This window comes from Ascaphus truei, chromosome 4 (genome assembly GCF_040206685.1).
Source record: "Ascaphus truei isolate aAscTru1 chromosome 4, aAscTru1.hap1, whole genome shotgun sequence".
Classification (NCBI taxonomy): Eukaryota; Metazoa; Chordata; class Amphibia; order Anura; family Ascaphidae; genus Ascaphus; species Ascaphus truei.
This window is the reverse complement of record NC_134486.1, coordinates 413,043,782-413,062,322: the sequence shown is the minus strand read 5'-3', so window position 1 is coordinate 413,062,322 and position 18,541 is coordinate 413,043,782. Positions and strand designations below refer to the sequence as shown.

At 54.3% G+C, this 18,541-nt stretch overlaps 1 protein-coding gene across 7 annotated transcripts in view; it reads left to right on the top strand.

Annotated features, from left to right (window-relative positions):
• ZFAND3 (zinc finger AN1-type containing 3) overlaps positions 1 to 18,541 on the top strand; it is a 275,619-nt gene that overhangs the window by 148,519 nt on the left and 108,559 nt on the right. For 5 of the 7 annotated variants that reach the window (XM_075598781.1, XM_075598776.1, XM_075598779.1 and 2 more), the window contains 2 exons: positions 3,940 to 4,113; positions 16,765 to 16,944. In XM_075598781.1, coding sequence (XP_075454896.1) covers positions 3,940 to 4,113; positions 16,765 to 16,944 — 354 coding nt within the window. The remainder of the gene's footprint in view (positions 1 to 3,939; positions 4,114 to 16,764; positions 16,945 to 18,541) is intronic. The other 2 variants (XM_075598780.1, XM_075598782.1) reach the window with 1 other exon arrangement.

Sequence of the window (18,541 nt, the reverse complement as noted above, 5' to 3'; positions counted from 1 at the left end):
CTACACTGGCTTTTCTGTAAAGGATTTGCACCAATTGTCCCTCTGCAAACCTCTCAGGGCAGGCGTTGGAAAGGATTCTGCCGTATGAAAGGACTAGACGTTGTTTCTCTACAAAGGTCTTTCCTGTGCCTGCTTTTGGGAAAGGATTTGCATAGTCTGATAGTGCCGCGTAAATGACACAAGATCTTAATGTGGAAAGCAGCCACTTCCCCCATGGATTAGGCGACTTCCCCTGCCAAAGCGCCAAACCCCAGTTGCCTTCCGTATTGTATTTATTTATGAGGCTTGTACGCAGACATCTGTATGTATTTGTGTTTGCATATATCATTATGCATATACAGTTCCCCCGGCACAAATAACATATCTGTTATAGTCATGTAGTGTATAATTAACGTTTATTGTGTATAAACATAAGTAGCTTTACAAAGGCTGCTCTGAGCATTTTAAGTGGTTCTGTGTACCCCAAATGATGGCTTTATACTCTGCAGGAACACAATTCCAAGTTGATCCTCCTCTCTTCCATAGACAGCTGTTGGGTAATCCACTCCCTCAATGTACGTGACTACATTTCTTAAATTTAGCAGTGTAAAAAAAACAAAAATAAATAATAATTCGCTCTACGCAAGTTGCTTTGCATATGAGTCTTGTTTATATACAGGCACAGGCATCTCTTTACTTGTGGGATCCATACGATGGCTCAGAGACCCTTGAAGGAAACGCTGGCTGAATGTGATGGCCCATTCTTTACGTGGTTGAATAGGGAGAGATGACCCAGACGAGGCGTTAGTCGCAGTACTCGGGCAGGACCTTGGTCAGTATCAGATAAACCATTCTGCAGTCGCATGTTTAGGGCCTGTACATAGTAGCACGCCTGCAGTCGCGTGTTTAGGGCTAGTACATAGTAGCACGCCTGCAGTCGCGTGTTTAGGGCTAGTACATAGTAGCACGCCTGCAGTCGCGTGTTTAGGGCTTGTACATAGTAGCACACCTGCAGTCGCGTGTTTAGGGCCTGTACATAGTAGCACGCCTGCAGTCGCGTGTTTAGGGCTTGTACATAGTAGCGCGCCTGCAGTCGCGTGTTTAGGGCTTGTACATAGTAGCGCACCGGCAGTCGCGTGTTTAGGGCGTGTACATAGTAGCACGCCTGCAGTCGCGTGTTTAGGGCCTGTACATAGTAGCACGCCTGCAGTCGCGTGTTTAGGGCTTGTACATAGTAGCGCGCCGGCAGTCGCGTGTTTAGGGCTTGTACATAGTAGCGCGCCTGCAGTCGCGTGTTTAGGGCCTGTACATAGTAGCGCGCCGGCAGTCGCGTGTTTAGGGCTTGTACATAGTAGCGCGCCTGCAGTCGCGTGTTTAGGGCCTGTACATAGTAGCGCGCCGGCAGTCGCGTGTTTAGGGCTTGTACATAGTAGCACGCCTGCAGTCGCGTGTTTAGGGCTTGTACATAGTAGCACGCCTGCAGTCGCGTGTTTAGGGCTTGTACATAGTAGCGTGCCTGCAGTCGCGTGTTTAGGGCTTCTACATAGTAGCGCGCCTGCAGCACAGCCGATCTGTGGCCGGTGGGGCCTGGAGGAGGAGACGTGACCAAGAGCAGCTCCAATTCAATGTTTGGGGGGGGGGGGGGGGGTGTGCCCGTGACGTCATGTGAGCGGTTTGCCCACATTGGCTGAACAGCGCACGTGACCCGGCCGTGGCGAGACAAAATCACAAGATTGGTCGTGCACGCGCGCAGCACACAAAAGCCTGCAAGGCAATGCGAACGGCCACAGTGCGCGCGTGCACGACCAATCTTGTGATTCTGTCTCGCCACGGCCGGGACATGTGACGTCATGTGAGCGGTTTGCCCACATTGGCTGAACAGCGCACGTGACCCGGCCGTGGCGAGACAAAATCACAAGATTGGTCGTGCACGCGTCGCGCTTACTATGGACGCGGGCTTGTACAGTACTGTTCTTCCGTGTTAATAATTGCTTTGCTCTTTAGGTCAGTGATTTATATCCATACTGTGTGTGCCTTTTGTACTTGTGGAGCTAATTGGATGGACTCACAAAGCTGTGGTAGAAAGCTAGAGATTGTCAGCACATCGACTGGACCGATCTAATCTGACAAAACCTTTAAGGGCCGACCTTTTTACGCAATATAGCTTGTATATTCTGTACTTGATAGGTAACTGCGAGCAGATGCACAATGCAAGGTCAGCAACCACACGGACACTGCGACCCAAAGGTCCAAACTGGACCAGGTCTGCTGGCCATGCAAAACAGCAGGCAAAAGCTGACACGGATCCCATTAGCATGGCTGTCCCGTGCGTGTGTGCGTGTGTGTGCGTGTGTGTGTGCGTGTGTGTGTGTGCAAAAGGGCTTAACGCCTCCCAGTTATCTTACCCCCCACCTTCCCTCAAAAGACACTCAAAATGAGCACTCACACCCCCAAAATGCTCATAACTCACCTCAATTTTGCTGCCACTAGCAGTATTAATTTAAGGGATTAACCTTAAGGATCCTCGTCCCCGTGTTTAATAGGAAAAATATGCGAATTTAACAAGAACCAAATTTAGCAAAATGTGCCTGAAACTGATGGTAATCTCTGCGAAAGGTGCCCAGGCTCAGTTACAGTTTAAAGACCTGTACTTATTACATTTTAGATTTAACATTACAAAAGTGCTTGTTACACAAAAATATTATGCGTTTACATACGATATAGGGTCAGGCTGATTATAAAATAGAAAGGGGGCAAAACAGAAAACCTACACATTACCGGCAAAAGTATTGTAACGGCTCATTCAAGGCGCAATGAAGAGAGAAAAAACAAGCGCAAATGCATATGGTGAAGTATGTTCAAATTGATTAATATATATTAGAAGGTAAGATATCTGCGTACATAAATGTGGACAAAAGTAGGCATATCGTGCACTTATGCCTAATTTTGTCTACATTGATGTACGCAGATATCTTACCTTCTAATATATATTAATCAATTTGAACATACTTCACCATATGCGTTTGCGCTTGTTTTTTCAGTTTCAGTTCCAGGGGTGTTTATTCACTGCTTTATCTACAGCTGCAGACCTAACCTTCAAAGGTTGTGTTATATTTATATCACAGAGGTGTTTTGGGGGCATATTCCCTTATACAATAGAGGGTCATTTTGCGCACTTTAAATTTGTTTTTCTTGTAATGAAGAGAGAATTTGAGGTGCATGCATACGATATGCTCCCCTAACTAGATCTAATTTTGTGGGGTTCCCCCACACACACATCTTTATACCTAAAAACCCTGTGAGAAATGCAAGATGCCGTCACAGGCCTGTAGAGGTGTGACCTGTCCCCCAGTTGTCACTTCCTCTTCTGAGAGACATTATTGTGACACACTACCTTGGGACAGGAGAGCGTTCTCATTTCCAATGAATCAGAGCGTATAGCATACTCCTTAATACTCTCCCTGTAATCAGCAGATTAATGTTACCCGCACCCTTGCATTCCAGAAAATGTGTCACAGGTATCCGACTAGCACCCTCTCTATCCACCTTTAAGACCCATCTTAAATCCCACCTCCTTATCGAACCATATGGGTAGCTCCGTGGCTGATACTTTCTTTACACCTCATACATCGACCGTGACCCGTTGCAGAACACCTTCCGACTGTCTCTGTACGTTCTTCCTAGTTATCAAGTAGATTGTAAGCTCTCCGGAGCAGGGACTCCTTTTCCTAAATGTCACTTATGTCAGAAGCGCTTCTTCCCTTTACGTGTTATTTGTATTATTTGTTATTTATATGATTGTCACGTGTATTACCGCTGTGAAGCGCTATGTACATTAATGGCGCTATATAAATAAAGACATGTATACATACAGTCCCTTTTACACACTTGCGGGTGAAATTACTCATCTTATACTGTACTTGTACAAACTATATCTTCACACGTTTTGCCTGGCCACAGGGAAACCGGAGTGGGAAGACGCTGAGCTGGGCGAAGAAAAGCAGATGTTAGCAGGCGATCCGCACAGCCCCGGGACTCCCCAGCCTCCCACCGAAGCGACCCAGACTTCCAGCCCGAGTGCGGCGCGTCTCCGCCTCCCGGCATCATCTCCAAGCAAAGCAAACACAGGCCCAGGTGAATAACAAAGTGCTGCTTTCATCCCGGGGTAACTAATACATGCAATGTGAGGGAGCCGGATTTAAGGAATGACTTTTGTTTTTTAGCCTACAATATGGGGTAAGGATGGATCAAGCCCTTTATCGGAGATATGTTCCCCCTGTATCTTGTTGGTACCATTGATGTATTTGAACGTTTCTGTGATTCCCTCCCCCTCCCCCCCTCCCCCCATCCTTTCTTCCAAGCTGCAAATGTTACGGTATAAAGGCAAATGTCGTGATTTTAGAGAATCGGCTAGATTGTTACCTGTTCTTCTAGGCAAGGTGTAGAGCAGGGGCGCTCAAATCCAATCTTCCTGGCCCCCCCAACAGGACAGGTTTTAAGGATATCCCTGCTGCAGCACAGATGGCTCAGTCTTTGACTAAGCCACCGATTGAGCTACCTGTGCTGAAGCAGGGATATCCTTAAAACCTGATCTGTTGGGGGGTCTTGAAAGACTGGAGTTGCGCGCCCCTGGTGTAGAGGACTCTGGGTCTGTTGGGGAGGAATCAGCATGAACCTGTGTGTCTCCTCACTATTGTGTCCTGGCAGGTGGGCCGGGGTCTGGGCTGAGGAGGCAATGCTCAATATTTGACTTGGATAACGTTAGTATGAGGGATACATGGATACACAATGTATTTTAGCTTCTAACTGTGCCTCTGTGCCTGACCAATTACACCCCTTAGCTGCTGGGAGTTTATATCCACGCGTTAAATAGAAGCTAACCTAGTAATTCACGGACTGATAAATGCCCCAGGCCCCTTTCCCTGTGACTTCCCTTCATCCGGTTGGTCCTGTGTCGGGTTAAGCGAAGGAGCGTCTTTTCTTCTCGCCCCGTCTCGCACGAAGCATTTAATGGCACTGCAGTTATTTTACACTCGGCGAGCCCACGGAAAAGATTTTCTCAGCACTGACCTTTCGGGTTCATAAATATGGGTCAGTGTCTCTTTCCGTGCTGGGTTTGTGACACTTTGATGCATGAGCGTATGGAAATTTCCCTCCGTGTATTCTCCGGCTCTTCCCCGCGATCACACACGGCAGAGAATGGAGGACGCTCCGTGACAGTTTGGGGCCAGAAAAGTACCGCTTGCTTCTCCGTTAGCCGAGAAGTTTTTTAATGCGCTTCCGTTGTGTTAAAACATCTGCGCCTTTTTCTTGGAGTTATTTATGACAATGACATGTTTTTTCCCCTGCTTTTACAGTATTCATTAAAACTATCGTATTGATCCACTTTTCTGTATGATACGTTTAGTACAGAGGTAGGAAACTCCAGTCCTCAAGGGCCACCAACAGGTCAGGTTTTCAGGATATCCCTGCTTCAGCACAGGTGGCTCAGCCAAAGACTGAACCACTGATTGAGCCACCTGTGCTGTAGCAGGGATATCCTGAAAACATGACCTGTTAGTGGCCGGAGGACTGGAATGGCCCACCCCTGGTTTAGTATGTATGGAGAGGTGGAGTGGTCTCGTGGGACCCTGTGATTAGGGGGACCTTGGCCCTGATACCCAGTGTCACCCTGGGTGATGGATCCTTTTTATGCAATGGGACTTGGATAGCAGCGTTCTTCCTGAGAAGCGTGTCAGGATTGTGCTGCTCTGACCTCCGGCTCTTACCGGAGATAGTGTTGGGTTTAATCTGACGGGACCATGGGTGATCGTGAACGGCTTTAGTGCTTCAACCGTCCCAGCCTCCTGCGGACAATTAGCAGATTAGAGGGTAATTTTGCTTTAAAGCCCCTTCATCTGTTACATTCCCGTGGAATACTTACTGGAAACGAACACAAATTAATTTAGCTTGTGTCACATTGTCCCGGGAGAGCAGGTCTGTTAACAAATTTATACCGGGATCATTCAATAGGCAAAACACAGTAGTGAAATTAAATGGGGTTTATTTGGATAAAAACCTTGGAAACACAACAGGAATACAAAAGACAGAAATATACACCCTTACTGGGGTCGGGGGGGGTGAGATGTAGCCTTTCCTAGGTGCTGGGCACTCGCTTGCAATGGCTTACCCTGACCGGGACCTCGTCCCGGAACGAAATTCGACAGAAAATCCTGACCGGGACCTCGTCCTGATCGTCCTGGAACTGATTGCGGCAAGAAATCCTGACCGCGACCGCTGTGTTCTAAAGTGAGAACTTGGACCTCGCGTCTGACTAAGCCACAGCTGGGCAGGCTTTCTTAGCTCCCAAAACGAAGCTGGTTGCTCTGCTATTCGTAACAGAGCAACGTTGAAAAGCCGCCTTTGCATCACCGGCCCAAGTCACAGGGATTGCCTGGTTCTCTGACTGGGGCTTCTCCTTACATACCTTCCGCTGTTCTATGTTCAGCATGGAGGAAGGAGGAGCAACCAATCAGAGTGTGGGAATTCCTTCCCCCCCCCTCCCCAGCCAATAGGAATAGGGCATGGTCCTTTGGCTGACGCAAGAGGAGGGGGCGTGCCAAGCGGGCTCGGGATGCCCCGTGGGTGGGACATATGAATTGACCAATGGGAAACGCGCTGACATTCTGCCACTTCCCCCAGCCAACAAATTGCCACATACTGGGCAGGCTCCAAGGAGTCTGGCAACCCCGCAGGGGGTCTCTGTTCCCCGGACCCAGTATTCCGCCCTGCCCCGGCCACTTAGCACCCTGACACCTCTCAACATCCCGTCTCCTCTTTGAACTATGATGTCTATCCAGACATCCCGGCACCTTTGTATATGCCCGGGCTGGCTGAATAGACATTTATAGTAAATGCACAACTCATAATCAAATTTGTTTTATTACGCAGTATCTCTTGGGGAGACCCACATCAGTGCGGGAGATGGATCTGGGATACCTGGGCTCAAAAAACGGGCGTCTGGGGGACACTGGGCAGCCCCTGTGTAATTCCACTCGCGTACCGGCAAATATTGCCTACACGTCGGGGACAATTAGGGGACTACCGGTAATTTTGGCCCTCGAACTCCTGCAAACAAAATAATGTAATTTTGACCCAAATATCCCACATAAAACCTGCACACGAGAAGTTTCACGTTTCTAGGGCAAAGGGAACATGGAAACAGGAAAAGCAGGGGTAACTGTATTTTTCTCATGTATAATCCCTGGTCCCTGGCTTATGGTGCTAGGGAGCTGCCAGGGACCCCACGATTTCAGGGGTAACCAGATGGGCTTAAACCTTTATTGTGTAGCCTTGTTACCCCCTCCTGTCACACGCATCATTACCCTGCTTTAGCCCTTCAGTCATACACCAGCCTTCTCTACAAGATTAACGCAGAAATACCAGTCACTTGGTACAAAAGGAAAGGATGGGACCGGAACTGTCCGGGGTTTGTTTAAAATGCCCCATGTTGGGATGTGCAACTTCAATGTTCAAGTGTGAAGAGTGAATCGATTGCCTAGTACTTGAATGGCCGTAGAAAATGAACCTCCGTATTCTGGAGGGGCTTGGTACTGAAAGGGTTACAGCGTCGGAGAGATGCTTTACAAACCCTCCCGTCCCTCCCAATGCTTTGGAAGAGCATATTGTCAAGGAGCTTGTGAAAAGTTTTTATTAAAACAATATTAGCTCAACCATTTCTTGTAGTTGTTTGATGTTCTGCGGCCTCGGAGAGTTCCCGGGAGGGAACCTTAGCGACAGAGCTATCAAACAGACCTTTCCGGCTTTGCTTTATATCTCTGTGTGTTCACCCTGCGTGCCAGGAAGGGGGCTGTAATCATTTTGTTGTTAAATAGTGCCAATCATTTCCACAACATAAGCAAAGACTAAAAAACTGGGATCCGTTCAGAGTTATGAACCAAAGAGTAAATAAAATAACTTTTAGGTGAATACATTTGATGTCCCAATGAGTTACCAAACCCATTTTGCTTTATCTCCAGTCAGGAACCAAGGAGAAGGCTGCTCAAAGCTCAGAACGCAGAGCAATAGAATATATGTAACAAAGTCAGTGATGTATTGGACAACTGTGGTTGCACATGAGGGAAAATACAAACGTGGGATTCAGCAAGTGTTGCTTGGAGAAGTGACCGAAGACAGAAATGTGCAGTGTGGGAGTTCCAGTGGACAACGCTACCTGGGATAAGCATAACACAGAGGGGAAATATATTACCTCTGTTGATCCCGTAGTGTAGCACTCCGTTAACACTGTGTATCTGTCCGGTCTTGGGCGTAGGCGTCGTAGAGGTTGTGTTTTGTTTGTCCTTTTTTCATTTTTATGTAGTTAAATAAACGTTTTTATCCATTTCATACCTGGTGAGCTGAGGGTGCTTTTTTTCTGGACGCTGCAGTCTCATACCAATCCCTATCTTCCTGTTATCTCCAGTCAGGACTGCTTAGCTATGGGAGGTTGGGGCCTCTCGGCTGCGGGAGGTTGGGGCCTCTCGGCTGCGGGAGGTTGGGGCCTCTCGGCTGCGGGAGGTTGGGGCCTCTCGGCTGGGGGAGGTTGGGGCCTCTCGGCTGCGGGAGGTTGGGGCCTCTCGGCTGCGGGAGGTTGGGGCCTCTCGGCTGCGGGAGGTTGGGGCCTCTCGGCTGCGGGAGGTTGGGCCTCTCGGCTGCGGGAGGTTGGGGCCTCTCGGCTGCGGGAGGTTGGGACGTCTCGGCTGCGGGAGGTTGGGGCCTCTCGGCTGCGGGAGGTTGGGGCCTCTCGGCTGCGGGAGGTTGGGGCCTCTCGGCTGCGGGAGGTTGGGGCCTCTCGGCTGCGGGAGGTTGGGGCCTCTCGGCTGCGGGAGGTTGGGGCCTCTCGGCTGCGGGAGGTTGGGGCCTCTCGGCTGCGGGAGGTTGGGGCCTCTCGGCTGCGGGAGGTTGGGGCCTCTCGGCTGCGGGAGGTTGGGACGTCTCGGCTGCGGGAGGTTGGGACGTCTCGGCTGCCGGAGGTTGGGGCCTCTCGGCTGCGGGAGGTTGGGGCCTCTCGGCTGCGGGAGGTTGGGACGTCTCGGCTGCGGGAGGTTGGGGCCTCTCGGCTGCGGGAGGTTGGGGCCTCTCGGCTGCGGGAGGTTGGGGCCTCTCGGCTGCGGGAGGTTGGGGCCTCTCGGCTGCGGGAGGTTGGGGCCTCTCGGCTGCGGGAGGTTGGGGATCTCGGCTGCGGGAGGTTGGGGCCTCTCGGCTGCGGGAGGTTGGGGCCTCTCGGCTGCGGGAGGTTGGGGCCTCTCGGCTGCGGGAGGTTGGGACGTCTCGGCTGCGGGAGGTTGGGACGTCTCGGCTGCCGGAGGTTGGGGCCTCTCGGCTGCGGGAGGTTGGGGCCTCTCGGCTGCGGGAGGTTGGGGCCTCTCGGCTGCGGGAGGTTGGGGCCTCTCGGCTGCGGGAGGTTGGGACGTCTCGGCTGCGGGAGGTTGGGGCCTCTCGGCTGCGGGAGGTTGGGGCCTCTCGGCTGCGGGAGGTTGGGGCCTCTCGGCTGCGGGAGGTTGGGGCCTCTCGGCTGCGGGAGGTTGGGGCCTCTCGGCTGGGGGAGGTTGGGGCCTCTCGGCTGCGGGAGGTTGGGGCCTCTCGGCTGCGGGAGGTTGGGGCCTCTCGGCTGCGGGAGGTTGGGGCCTCTCGGCTGCGGGAGGTTGGGACGTCTCGGCTGCGGGAGGTTGGGACGTCTCGGCTGCCGGAGGTTGGGGCCTCTCGGCTGCCGGAGGTTGGGGCCTCTCGGCTGCGGGAGGTTGGGGCCTCTCGGCTGCGGGAGGTTGGGGCCTCTCGGCTGCGGGAGGTTGGGGCCTCTCGGCTGCGGGAGGTTGGGGCCTCTCGGCTGCGGGAGGTTGGGGCCTCTCGGCTGCGGGAGGTTGGGGCCTCTCGGCTGCGGGAGGTTGGGGCCTCTCGGCTGCGGGAGGTTGGGACGTCTCGGCTGCGGGAGGTTGGGACGTCTCGGCTGCCGGAGGTTGGGGCCTCTCGGCTGCGGGAGGTTGGGGCCTCTCGGCTGCGGGAGGTTGGGGCCTCTCGGCTGCGGGAGGTTGGGGCCTCTCGGCTGCGGGAGGTTGGGGCCTCTCGGCTGCGGGAGGTTGGGGCCTCTCGGCTGCGGGAGGTTGGGGCCTCTCGGCTGCGGGAGGTTGGGGCCTCTCGGCTGCGGGAGGTTGGGGCCTCTCGGCTGCGGGAGGTTGGGGCCTCTCGGCTGCGGGAGGTTGGGGCCTCTCGGCTGCGGGAGGTTGGGGCCTCTCGGCTGCGGGAGGTTGGGGCCTCTCGGCTGCGGGAGGTTGGGGCCTCTCGGCTGCGGGAGGTTGGGGCCTCTCGGCTGCGGGAGGTTGGGGCCTCTCGGCTGCGGGAGGTTGGGACGTCTCGGCTGCGGGAGGTTGGGGCCTCTCGGCTGCGGGAGGTTGGGGCCTCTCGGCTGCGGGAGGTTGGGGCCTCTCGGCTGCGGGAGGTTGGGGCCTCTCGGCTGCGGGAGGTTGGGGCCTCTCGGCTGGGGGAGGTTGGGGCCTCTCGGCTGCGGGAGGTTGGGGCCTCTCGGCTGCGGGAGGTTGGGGCCTCTCGGCTGCGGGAGGTTGGGGCCTCTCGGCTGCGGGAGGTTGGGACGTCTCGGCTGCGGGAGGTTGGGACGTCTCGGCTGCCGGAGGTTGGGGCCTCTCGGCTGCCGGAGGTTGGGGCCTCTCGGCTGCGGGAGGTTGGGGCCTCTCGGCTGCGGGAGGTTGGGGCCTCTCGGCTGCGGGAGGTTGGGGCCTCTCGGCTGCGGGAGGTTGGGGCCTCTCGGCTGCGGGAGGTTGGGGCCTCTCGGCTGCGGGAGGTTGGGGCCTCTCGGCTGCGGGAGGTTGGGGCCTCTCGGCTGCGGGAGGTTGGGACGTCTCGGCTGCGGGAGGTTGGGACGTCTCGGCTGCCGGAGGTTGGGGCCTCTCGGCTGCGGGAGGTTGGGGCCTCTCGGCTGCGGGAGGTTGGGGCCTCTCGGCTGCGGGAGGTTGGGGCCTCTCGGCTGCGGGAGGTTGGGGCCTCTCGGCTGCGGGAGGTTGGGGCCTCTCGGCTGCGGGAGGTTGGGGCCTCTCGGCTGCGGGAGGTTGGGGCCTCTCGGCTGCGGGAGGTTGGGGCCTCTCGGCTGCGGGAGGTTGGGGCCTCTCGGCTGCGGGAGGTTGGGGCCTCTCGGCTGCGGGAGGTTGGGGCCTCTCGGCTGCGGGAGGTTGGGACGTCTCGGCTGCGGGAGGTTGGGACGTCTCGGCTGCCGGAGGTTGGGGCCTCTCGGCTGCGGGAGGTTGGGGCCTCTCGGCTGCGGGAGGTTGGGGCCTCTCGGCTGCGGGAGGTTGGGGCCTCTCGGCTGCGGGAGGTTGGGGCCTCTCGGCTGCGGGAGGTTGGGACGTCTCGGCTGCGGGAGGTTGGGGCCTCTCGGCTGCGGGAGGTTGGGGCCTCTCGGCTGCGGGAGGTTGGGGCCTCTCGGCTGCGGGAGGTTGGGGCCTCTCGGCTGGGGGAGGTTGGGGCCTCTCGGCTGCGGGAGGTTGGGGCCTCTCGGCTGCGGGAGGTTGGGGCCTCTCGGCTGCGGGAGGTTGGGGCCTCTCGGCTGCGGGAGGTTGGGACGTCTCGGCTGCGGGAGGTTGGGACGTCTCGGCTGCCGGAGGTTGGGGCCTCTCGGCTGCCGGAGGTTGGGGCCTCTCGGCTGCGGGAGGTTGGGGCCTCTCGGCTGCGGGAGGTTGGGGCCTCTCGGCTGCGGGAGGTTGGGGCCTCTCGGCTGCGGGAGGTTGGGGCCTCTCGGCTGCGGGAGGTTGGGGCCTCTCGGCTGCGGGAGGTTGGGGCCTCTCGGCTGCGGGAGGTTGGGGCCTCTCGGCTGCGGGAGGTTGGGGCCTCTCGGCTGCGGGAGGTTGGGGCCTCTCGGCTGCGGGAGGTTGGGGCCTCTCGGCTGCGGGAGGTTGGGACATCTCGGCTGCGGGAGGTTGAGTCCCTCTCGGCTGCGGGAGGTTGGGGCCTCTCGGCTGCGGGAGGTTGGGGCCTCTCGGCTGCGGGAGGTTGGGGCCTCTCGGCTGCGGGAGGTTGGGGCCTCTCGGCTGCGGGAGGTTGGGGCCTCTCGGCTGCGGGAGGTTGGGGCCTCTCGGCTGCGGGAGGTTGGGGCCTCTCGGCTGCGGGAGGTTGGGGCCTCTCGGCTGCGGGAGGTTGGGGCCTCTCGGCTGCGGGAGGTTGGGGCCTCTCGGCTGCGGGAGGTTGGGGCCTCTCGGCTGCGGGAGGTTGGGGCCTCTCGGCTGCGGGAGGTTGGGGCCTCTCGGCTGCGGGAGGTTGGGGCCTCTCGGCTGCGGGAGGTTGGGGCCTCTCGGCTGCGGGAGGTTGGGGCCTCTCGGCTGCGGGAGGTTGGGGCCTCTCGGCTGCGGGAGGTTGAGTCCCTCTCGGCTGCGGGAGGTTTGGGCCTCTCGGCTGCGGGAGGTTGGGGCCTCTCGGCTGGGGGGGGTTGGGGCCTCTCGGCTGCGGGAGGTTGGGGCCTCTCGGCTGCGGGAGGTTGGGGCCTCTCGGCTGCGGGAGGTTGGGGCCTCTCGGCTGCGGGAGGTTGGGTCCCTCTCGGCTGTGTATCTAGTTAATCTCCTCCCACCGTACATAAAATTGTCCTTACTTAAAATTGAGCTTTAATTCCACTAGACCCCTGTGCTGTGCTCCATCCCCACATGTATTGTGTGTGGTGTGTGCCCTGTTCCTTGCCATGCTGCTCACTGTCCGGGAGACCGCACTGCTGCTCTCTCCTGCAGGGTGAGGTAGAAGATTTCCAGTGAGTATCAGGCTGGCCGCCTAGGAGGGGGGGGGGGGGGGAGGTTGCTGTAACACCCTTGAGTTGCTGTGAATAACCTGCTCAGTATACATGGAGCCTTGCTCACATGTTCTGTGCTTTACCTGGTCTATTGCAGAAGTTCGGGATAGCGTCCCCTTCCTTTTAGGCAGCGGAAGGGTCTAATCAACAGAATTAACGAAGCTGTACAACACACAAGGTTTTTTTAGGGACCGTCCCATGTAGTTGGCAAAATAGTTTGAAGTTGTCTTTGCCTCATTGACTTCCTGAGAGATTATAATTCCACTTATTTGCTTACTGTGTAAAATGTTTGTTTCTATTTTCCTTGGGTCAGTCTCATTCTAATGTTAAGTGTTTGATTGCTGCTCTACCCCTTTATCTCCTTGGCTAACATTGGAGCCCCATTGTCAGTAAATTGCCGTTTGCCTCTGTTCCCCTGGCGCTGGTCCTGCACCCTTGTTACGCTGCAGAACATGCTGGCGCAGTATATAGTATTGTTCATTACGGCAGTGGTTTCATTGCATGTGAATACTCCCTTTCTGCGTCTCAATGCGGACCTTGTACAAGATAAACACCCGCTCTTCTCTCTTCTCCTCCTCCCGCTACCCGCTCTTCTCCCTTCTCCTCCTTCCGCTGCCCGCTCTTCTCCCTTCTCCTCCCGCTACCCGCTCTTCTCCCTTCTCCTCCCGCTTCCCGCTCTTCTCCCTTCTCCTCCTACCGCTACCCGCTCTTCTCCCTTCTCCCGCTACCCGCTCTTCTCCCGTCTCCTCCTCCCGCTTCCCGCTCTTCTCCCTTCTCCTCCCGCTTCCCGCTTTTCTCCCTTCTCCTCCTCCCGCTACCCGCTCTTCTCCCTTCTCCTCCTCCCGCTACCCGCTCTTCTCCCTTCTCCTCCTCCCGCTACCCGCTCTTCTCCCTGCTCCTCCTCCCGCTACCCGTTCTTCTCCCTGCTCCTCCTCCCGCTACCCGCTCTTCTCCCTTCTCCTCCTCCCGCTACCCGCTCTTTTCCCTTCTCCTTCTCCCGCTACCTGCTCTTCTCCATTCTCCTCCTCCCGCTACCCGCTCTTCTCCCTTCTCCTCCTCCCGCTACCCGCTCTTCTCCCTTCTCCTCCTCCCGCTACCCGCTCTTCTCCATTCTCCTCCTCCCGCTACCCGCTCTTCTCCCTTCTCCTCCTCCCGCTACCCGCTCTTCTCCCTTCTCCTCCTCCCGCTACCCGCTCTTCCCCCTTCTCCTCCTCCCGCTACCCGCTCTTCTCCCTTCTCCTCCTCCCGCTACCCGCTCTTCTCCATTCTCCTCCTCCCGCTACCCGCTCTTCTCCCTTCTCCTCCTCCCGCTACCCGCTCTTCTCCCTTCTCCTCCTCCCGCTACCCGCTCTTCTCCCTTCTCCTCCTCCCGCTTCCTGTATGGTTCTCTGACACCGCAGCAGACTAAGGGCCTTATTCTATATCTGCCCCAGCGGGGGGGGGGGGGGGGATGAGGGACGTTTTCTGACCACATTCCCTGGTGAAGTAAATGGGGAAATAGCCCCTACGTGTGGTAGAAACGCGGCATTAACAAAAACCCTTCTATTTGGTCTACACAAGGGCTGGGCAACTCCAGGGGTTCAGCAACGGGTCAGGTTTTAAGGATATCCCTGCTTCAGAAAAGGTGGCTTAATCTTAGCTACTGATTGAGCCACCAGTGCTCTAGTTGGGACTGACTGAGCCACCTATGCTGTAGCTGGAACTGATTGAGCCACCTGTGCTGAAGCAGGGATATCCTGAAAACCTGACCTGTTGATGGCCCTTGAGGACTGTAGTTGCCCCACCCCGGGTCTGCATTATAAGAAAACAATCTTACTTTGGCAAGAAACCAGATGTTTGCTATTAGCACGATTGTATTTGCTTAAGGAAGCCAATTATTGGAGCTTGCGGACAATATGTTTTTTTGTTTCCTTTTGCTCGGAATGGGCCACATCGCTACATTCAGAGAGGGAAACCAACAGCATACGGACTCGGGGAGGACCAAAACAAATCGCATTCCCATGCGAGTGTGAGACGCCGTCTGTGTCCGTGAAAGCTGACGTAATGCAGGCAGCTCCGTCTGCTAATGGCTAATGTACAGGGACAGGTGCGGTACTGCAGGGGTTAACTGGCTTAGCGTATGTTGTCTCTTCGTTTGAAGCTGGGGATTGTGCCGCTTTACACGCAGTCATCGGCCTCCAAAGCGGCGTTCCCACATTAACCCTGCACAGAACTCGCTGGCGCCGGTCGGTACAGACGCATCCCTCTTTGTCACTCTGCTACATGACAAAACCAGAGCTCGCAGCACAATGAAAACAAGTCCATTATTCCGATCTCCGCTTTACCACTCTCACTCACTCTCAGCAGCAGCTGTTAAAGTCCCACCTCTTCACTGCTAACTGCAGATAGTTCTGCTTACACCTCTTTAAATTCCCCGCTGGTAGGGGCACGAACATGCTGTTTTCTTGCACTTTTGTGGGAATTATTTGTGAAACTTCAATAGTGCTGAGCGGGGCACCATAGCACAGAAACTCTCATTTGATTGTTGGGAGGTGCCACACGGTATGTTCTGCTGATTGGCACCATTTCAGTTTAATGACTGAACCCCTCAATATAGTTGAACCCAATAAATCTGGGTTAAAGCAGCAATCCGCCCCCAGAATCTCTCCTGACATCCTCCCGAACTGCACGATTTTCAGCCCTGAGGACCCCCTGGTTTCTGAGTTGTATACAGTTTTGTCCCCCTTTAAAACAAACAAAAAATCAAGGTGTCTGCGTTGGCCTCCCAAGCAAAAAACGCATTGGCATGTCCCTTACACAGTACAGTATGTCCCGATTGTTTATTGGATCACGGAAGAGAGAGGCTGACATAGATATTTCAGCTCCGGGAAATGAGCCAATGGAAAACTGCAGCGACTTGCGGACCTGACGCGTTCGTATTAGTCTCAGGAACCGAAGAGCAACTTGTATTCGTTAGCAAAGGAATGTATTCTGCGCAGGACGGTGTATGTAGTTCTATGTCATGTTGCAGCGTGAGCCGATTCACGCGAGGAACATCACAAACATGGAAATGATTATAGAAGTGACACGATTTTATACAGGATGTAACTCGCCCTTAAATCAGTTAGTTCTGAAAGGAAACACCCTCCACCGACACGCGTTCTGAATAATACCAAATAGATTCTCAAACAGAGGTCAATAATTGACTTTATTGCCTATTAAAGGTTCTGCCCACCCAAAAAAACAAGTGTGCTAATAGGCGTTTAATGGATTCAGTCTTGGTGATAAAAGCCTTGCAGCAGCTCAGAGAAAACCACACAATATACAGTGATTCTGTGTGGTATGCGCAGTATATATTGCAGCAGAGCGCTGTTTTGCGGGCCTGCTTGCTGTATGTTTGTATACGCTCAGATCAGCGCAGTTACAGAGCGCACAAGCAACATTGTATCATCACTAGAATCCACTTGTCTTTTTTTCCTGTATACCTGAATTTTTACTTAACCTTTTGTATGGTGGATATGCGAATACAAACTGAATTATATGGACTAGCACAGGGGCGGGCAACTCCAGTCCTCAAGGGCCACCAACAGGCCAGGTTTTCAGGATATCTCTGCTTCAACACAGGTGATTCACTCATTTACTGCACCACCTGTGCTGAAGCAGGGATATTCTTCAAACCTAGCCTGTTGCTGTCCCTTAAGGACTGGAGTTGGCCACCCCTGCACTTAAAGGTATGAATCTCCCCGTAGCCTACAATATATACTGTAATGGCATTTATTAGTGACTAGATGCAATAGGGACACACAATGGCGATACAGGATCTGTAATGACTAGTTCCTGACTTGTGCATCTTGGGGAGCCGGGAGTTTGCAGATATACTGTGCATCGCTTTGCATAAGATACTGTGCGTCCAGCCTTGCCGGAATAACTCTGGTTATATCCCTCGCAGAAACGTCACCGCTTTGTCTTTTCTGCCGGTTTTGTAGATGTCGAAAAGAAGCAGCCAGACGAAGACGCCGTCCCCAGCACAAGCAGCAGCCAATCGGATTTGTTCCCCAGCGAGACGAACGGCGACAATGACAATACCTCGAAACCCACGCCGACTGTTAATCCCGCCCAGCAACTCTCCACAGACCTGAATGTACCTTCTTCCATCAGCGAGGAATGTAAGTGATTTATTATCCGAGTGTGCTTTCACTGGTGTGCACACACGCTGCAGGCTGCCCTGACCCTGCGCTAAGTGTGCAATGAACATCTGTGGTCTGAGAAACCACAGAGGGCTACACCAGGGTATGGCTCGAAACCTAAAAGAAATAGAAACATTGCAATGGCATTATAAGTAAGCTGTATATACATTATTATATTTCCTACATGAGATGAATGTGGCCGAGTGACATACTGGTGCCCCCAACATGTGCAGAGTCAGCCAGGGGTGTAGCAATGTTTAAAAGATTGGGCTTGGAGAAAAGTTACCTGCAGCTCCGCAGGAAATATCTGAACATACACGTATAATACACATTTATATTTATCGAGTATTAGCCTTCACTCATATAAAGGAATATATATAATATATGTAACCCATGTTCCCCCCCCCGCCCCTCCCCCCCCCCCCCCCCGGTCGCAGGTTGGACCTCTAGGGTGTAGTGAGGGCTGGCTACATGCATGTTGGTGGTGCATCCCTGTGAGGAACAGGAGGGCCTGAGTCTCCCGCGATGGTATTGGGGATAACAGGGACAGGCTTCTGGGGTGTATGCCTTCATCTGGTTCTAGTGGTGCAACGCCTCCATCTCTATACGCCCCAGGGATATGGGGTAGAACCCTTACAGAGAATTCCCACTCAGGGAAGAGAGATACCAGTCTGTCAGTTCTTTCTAAAACAGCAGCAGCTCTCTTTATTGTACTCACAGCAGATCAGTAGCAGCACACAGCAGCAGCAGTAGTCACAGCACACACGCTGGTATCAAGTACAGGGTCTCTTCTCTCCTCAGACTGCACACCCTCAGGATGGTCTGTGGGTGCTCACTGTGTCCCTGCCTGCACCCCAAGCCGCAGGCGCTCAGGGTGGGGCTAGCTCTTCCCTCACCCCCTAGGCAGGGTGAGAGGCACTGGTCCACCTCTTGCTAACTAGGCCCTACTCCTCTGGATCCTAGCTAGCTCACACAGTCTGACTGTCCAGCCAGACACTCCAACTCCAACAGACTGACACAGAACACACAGGAACTGCAACTAAATAGAGACAGCTCTGGCCATCATGATGTCAGCAGGCCCCTCCCCTGTGTCTCTGCCTTTCCACACAGAGTCAGGGGGCCTACCTCCTCCAATCAGGGCAGAGCTTGAAGCAGGGAAAACCCATGTTAGCTACTGGCGGCCTGCCCTTAACAGGACTTACACCAGTAGGAGAAAGATATATAGCCCCCATTTCTTACCGGGGCTACATATATATTCAGGGCCCTTCAGGGCTTTCTCACATTTTTCACCAGTCCATGGGACAATAATGACATATATTCAGTGTAGGTACCTGCAAATGTGGTAATGCCGTGACGTGGCTGCAGGCTTATAACGCTTTGGTCAAAACGTTTAACTAAATAACCCTTATTGATGCGATCACTTTTATTTTAGCCTAATTGGTAGGAGCGCAGGAATCGTTCTTTCTGGTTTTTCTATGTGTAGGGCCTATCTTGTCACCAGCAGCAACCTTCTATAGGGAAGAGCGTGGATATATATATAATATATATATATATATATATATATATATATATATAT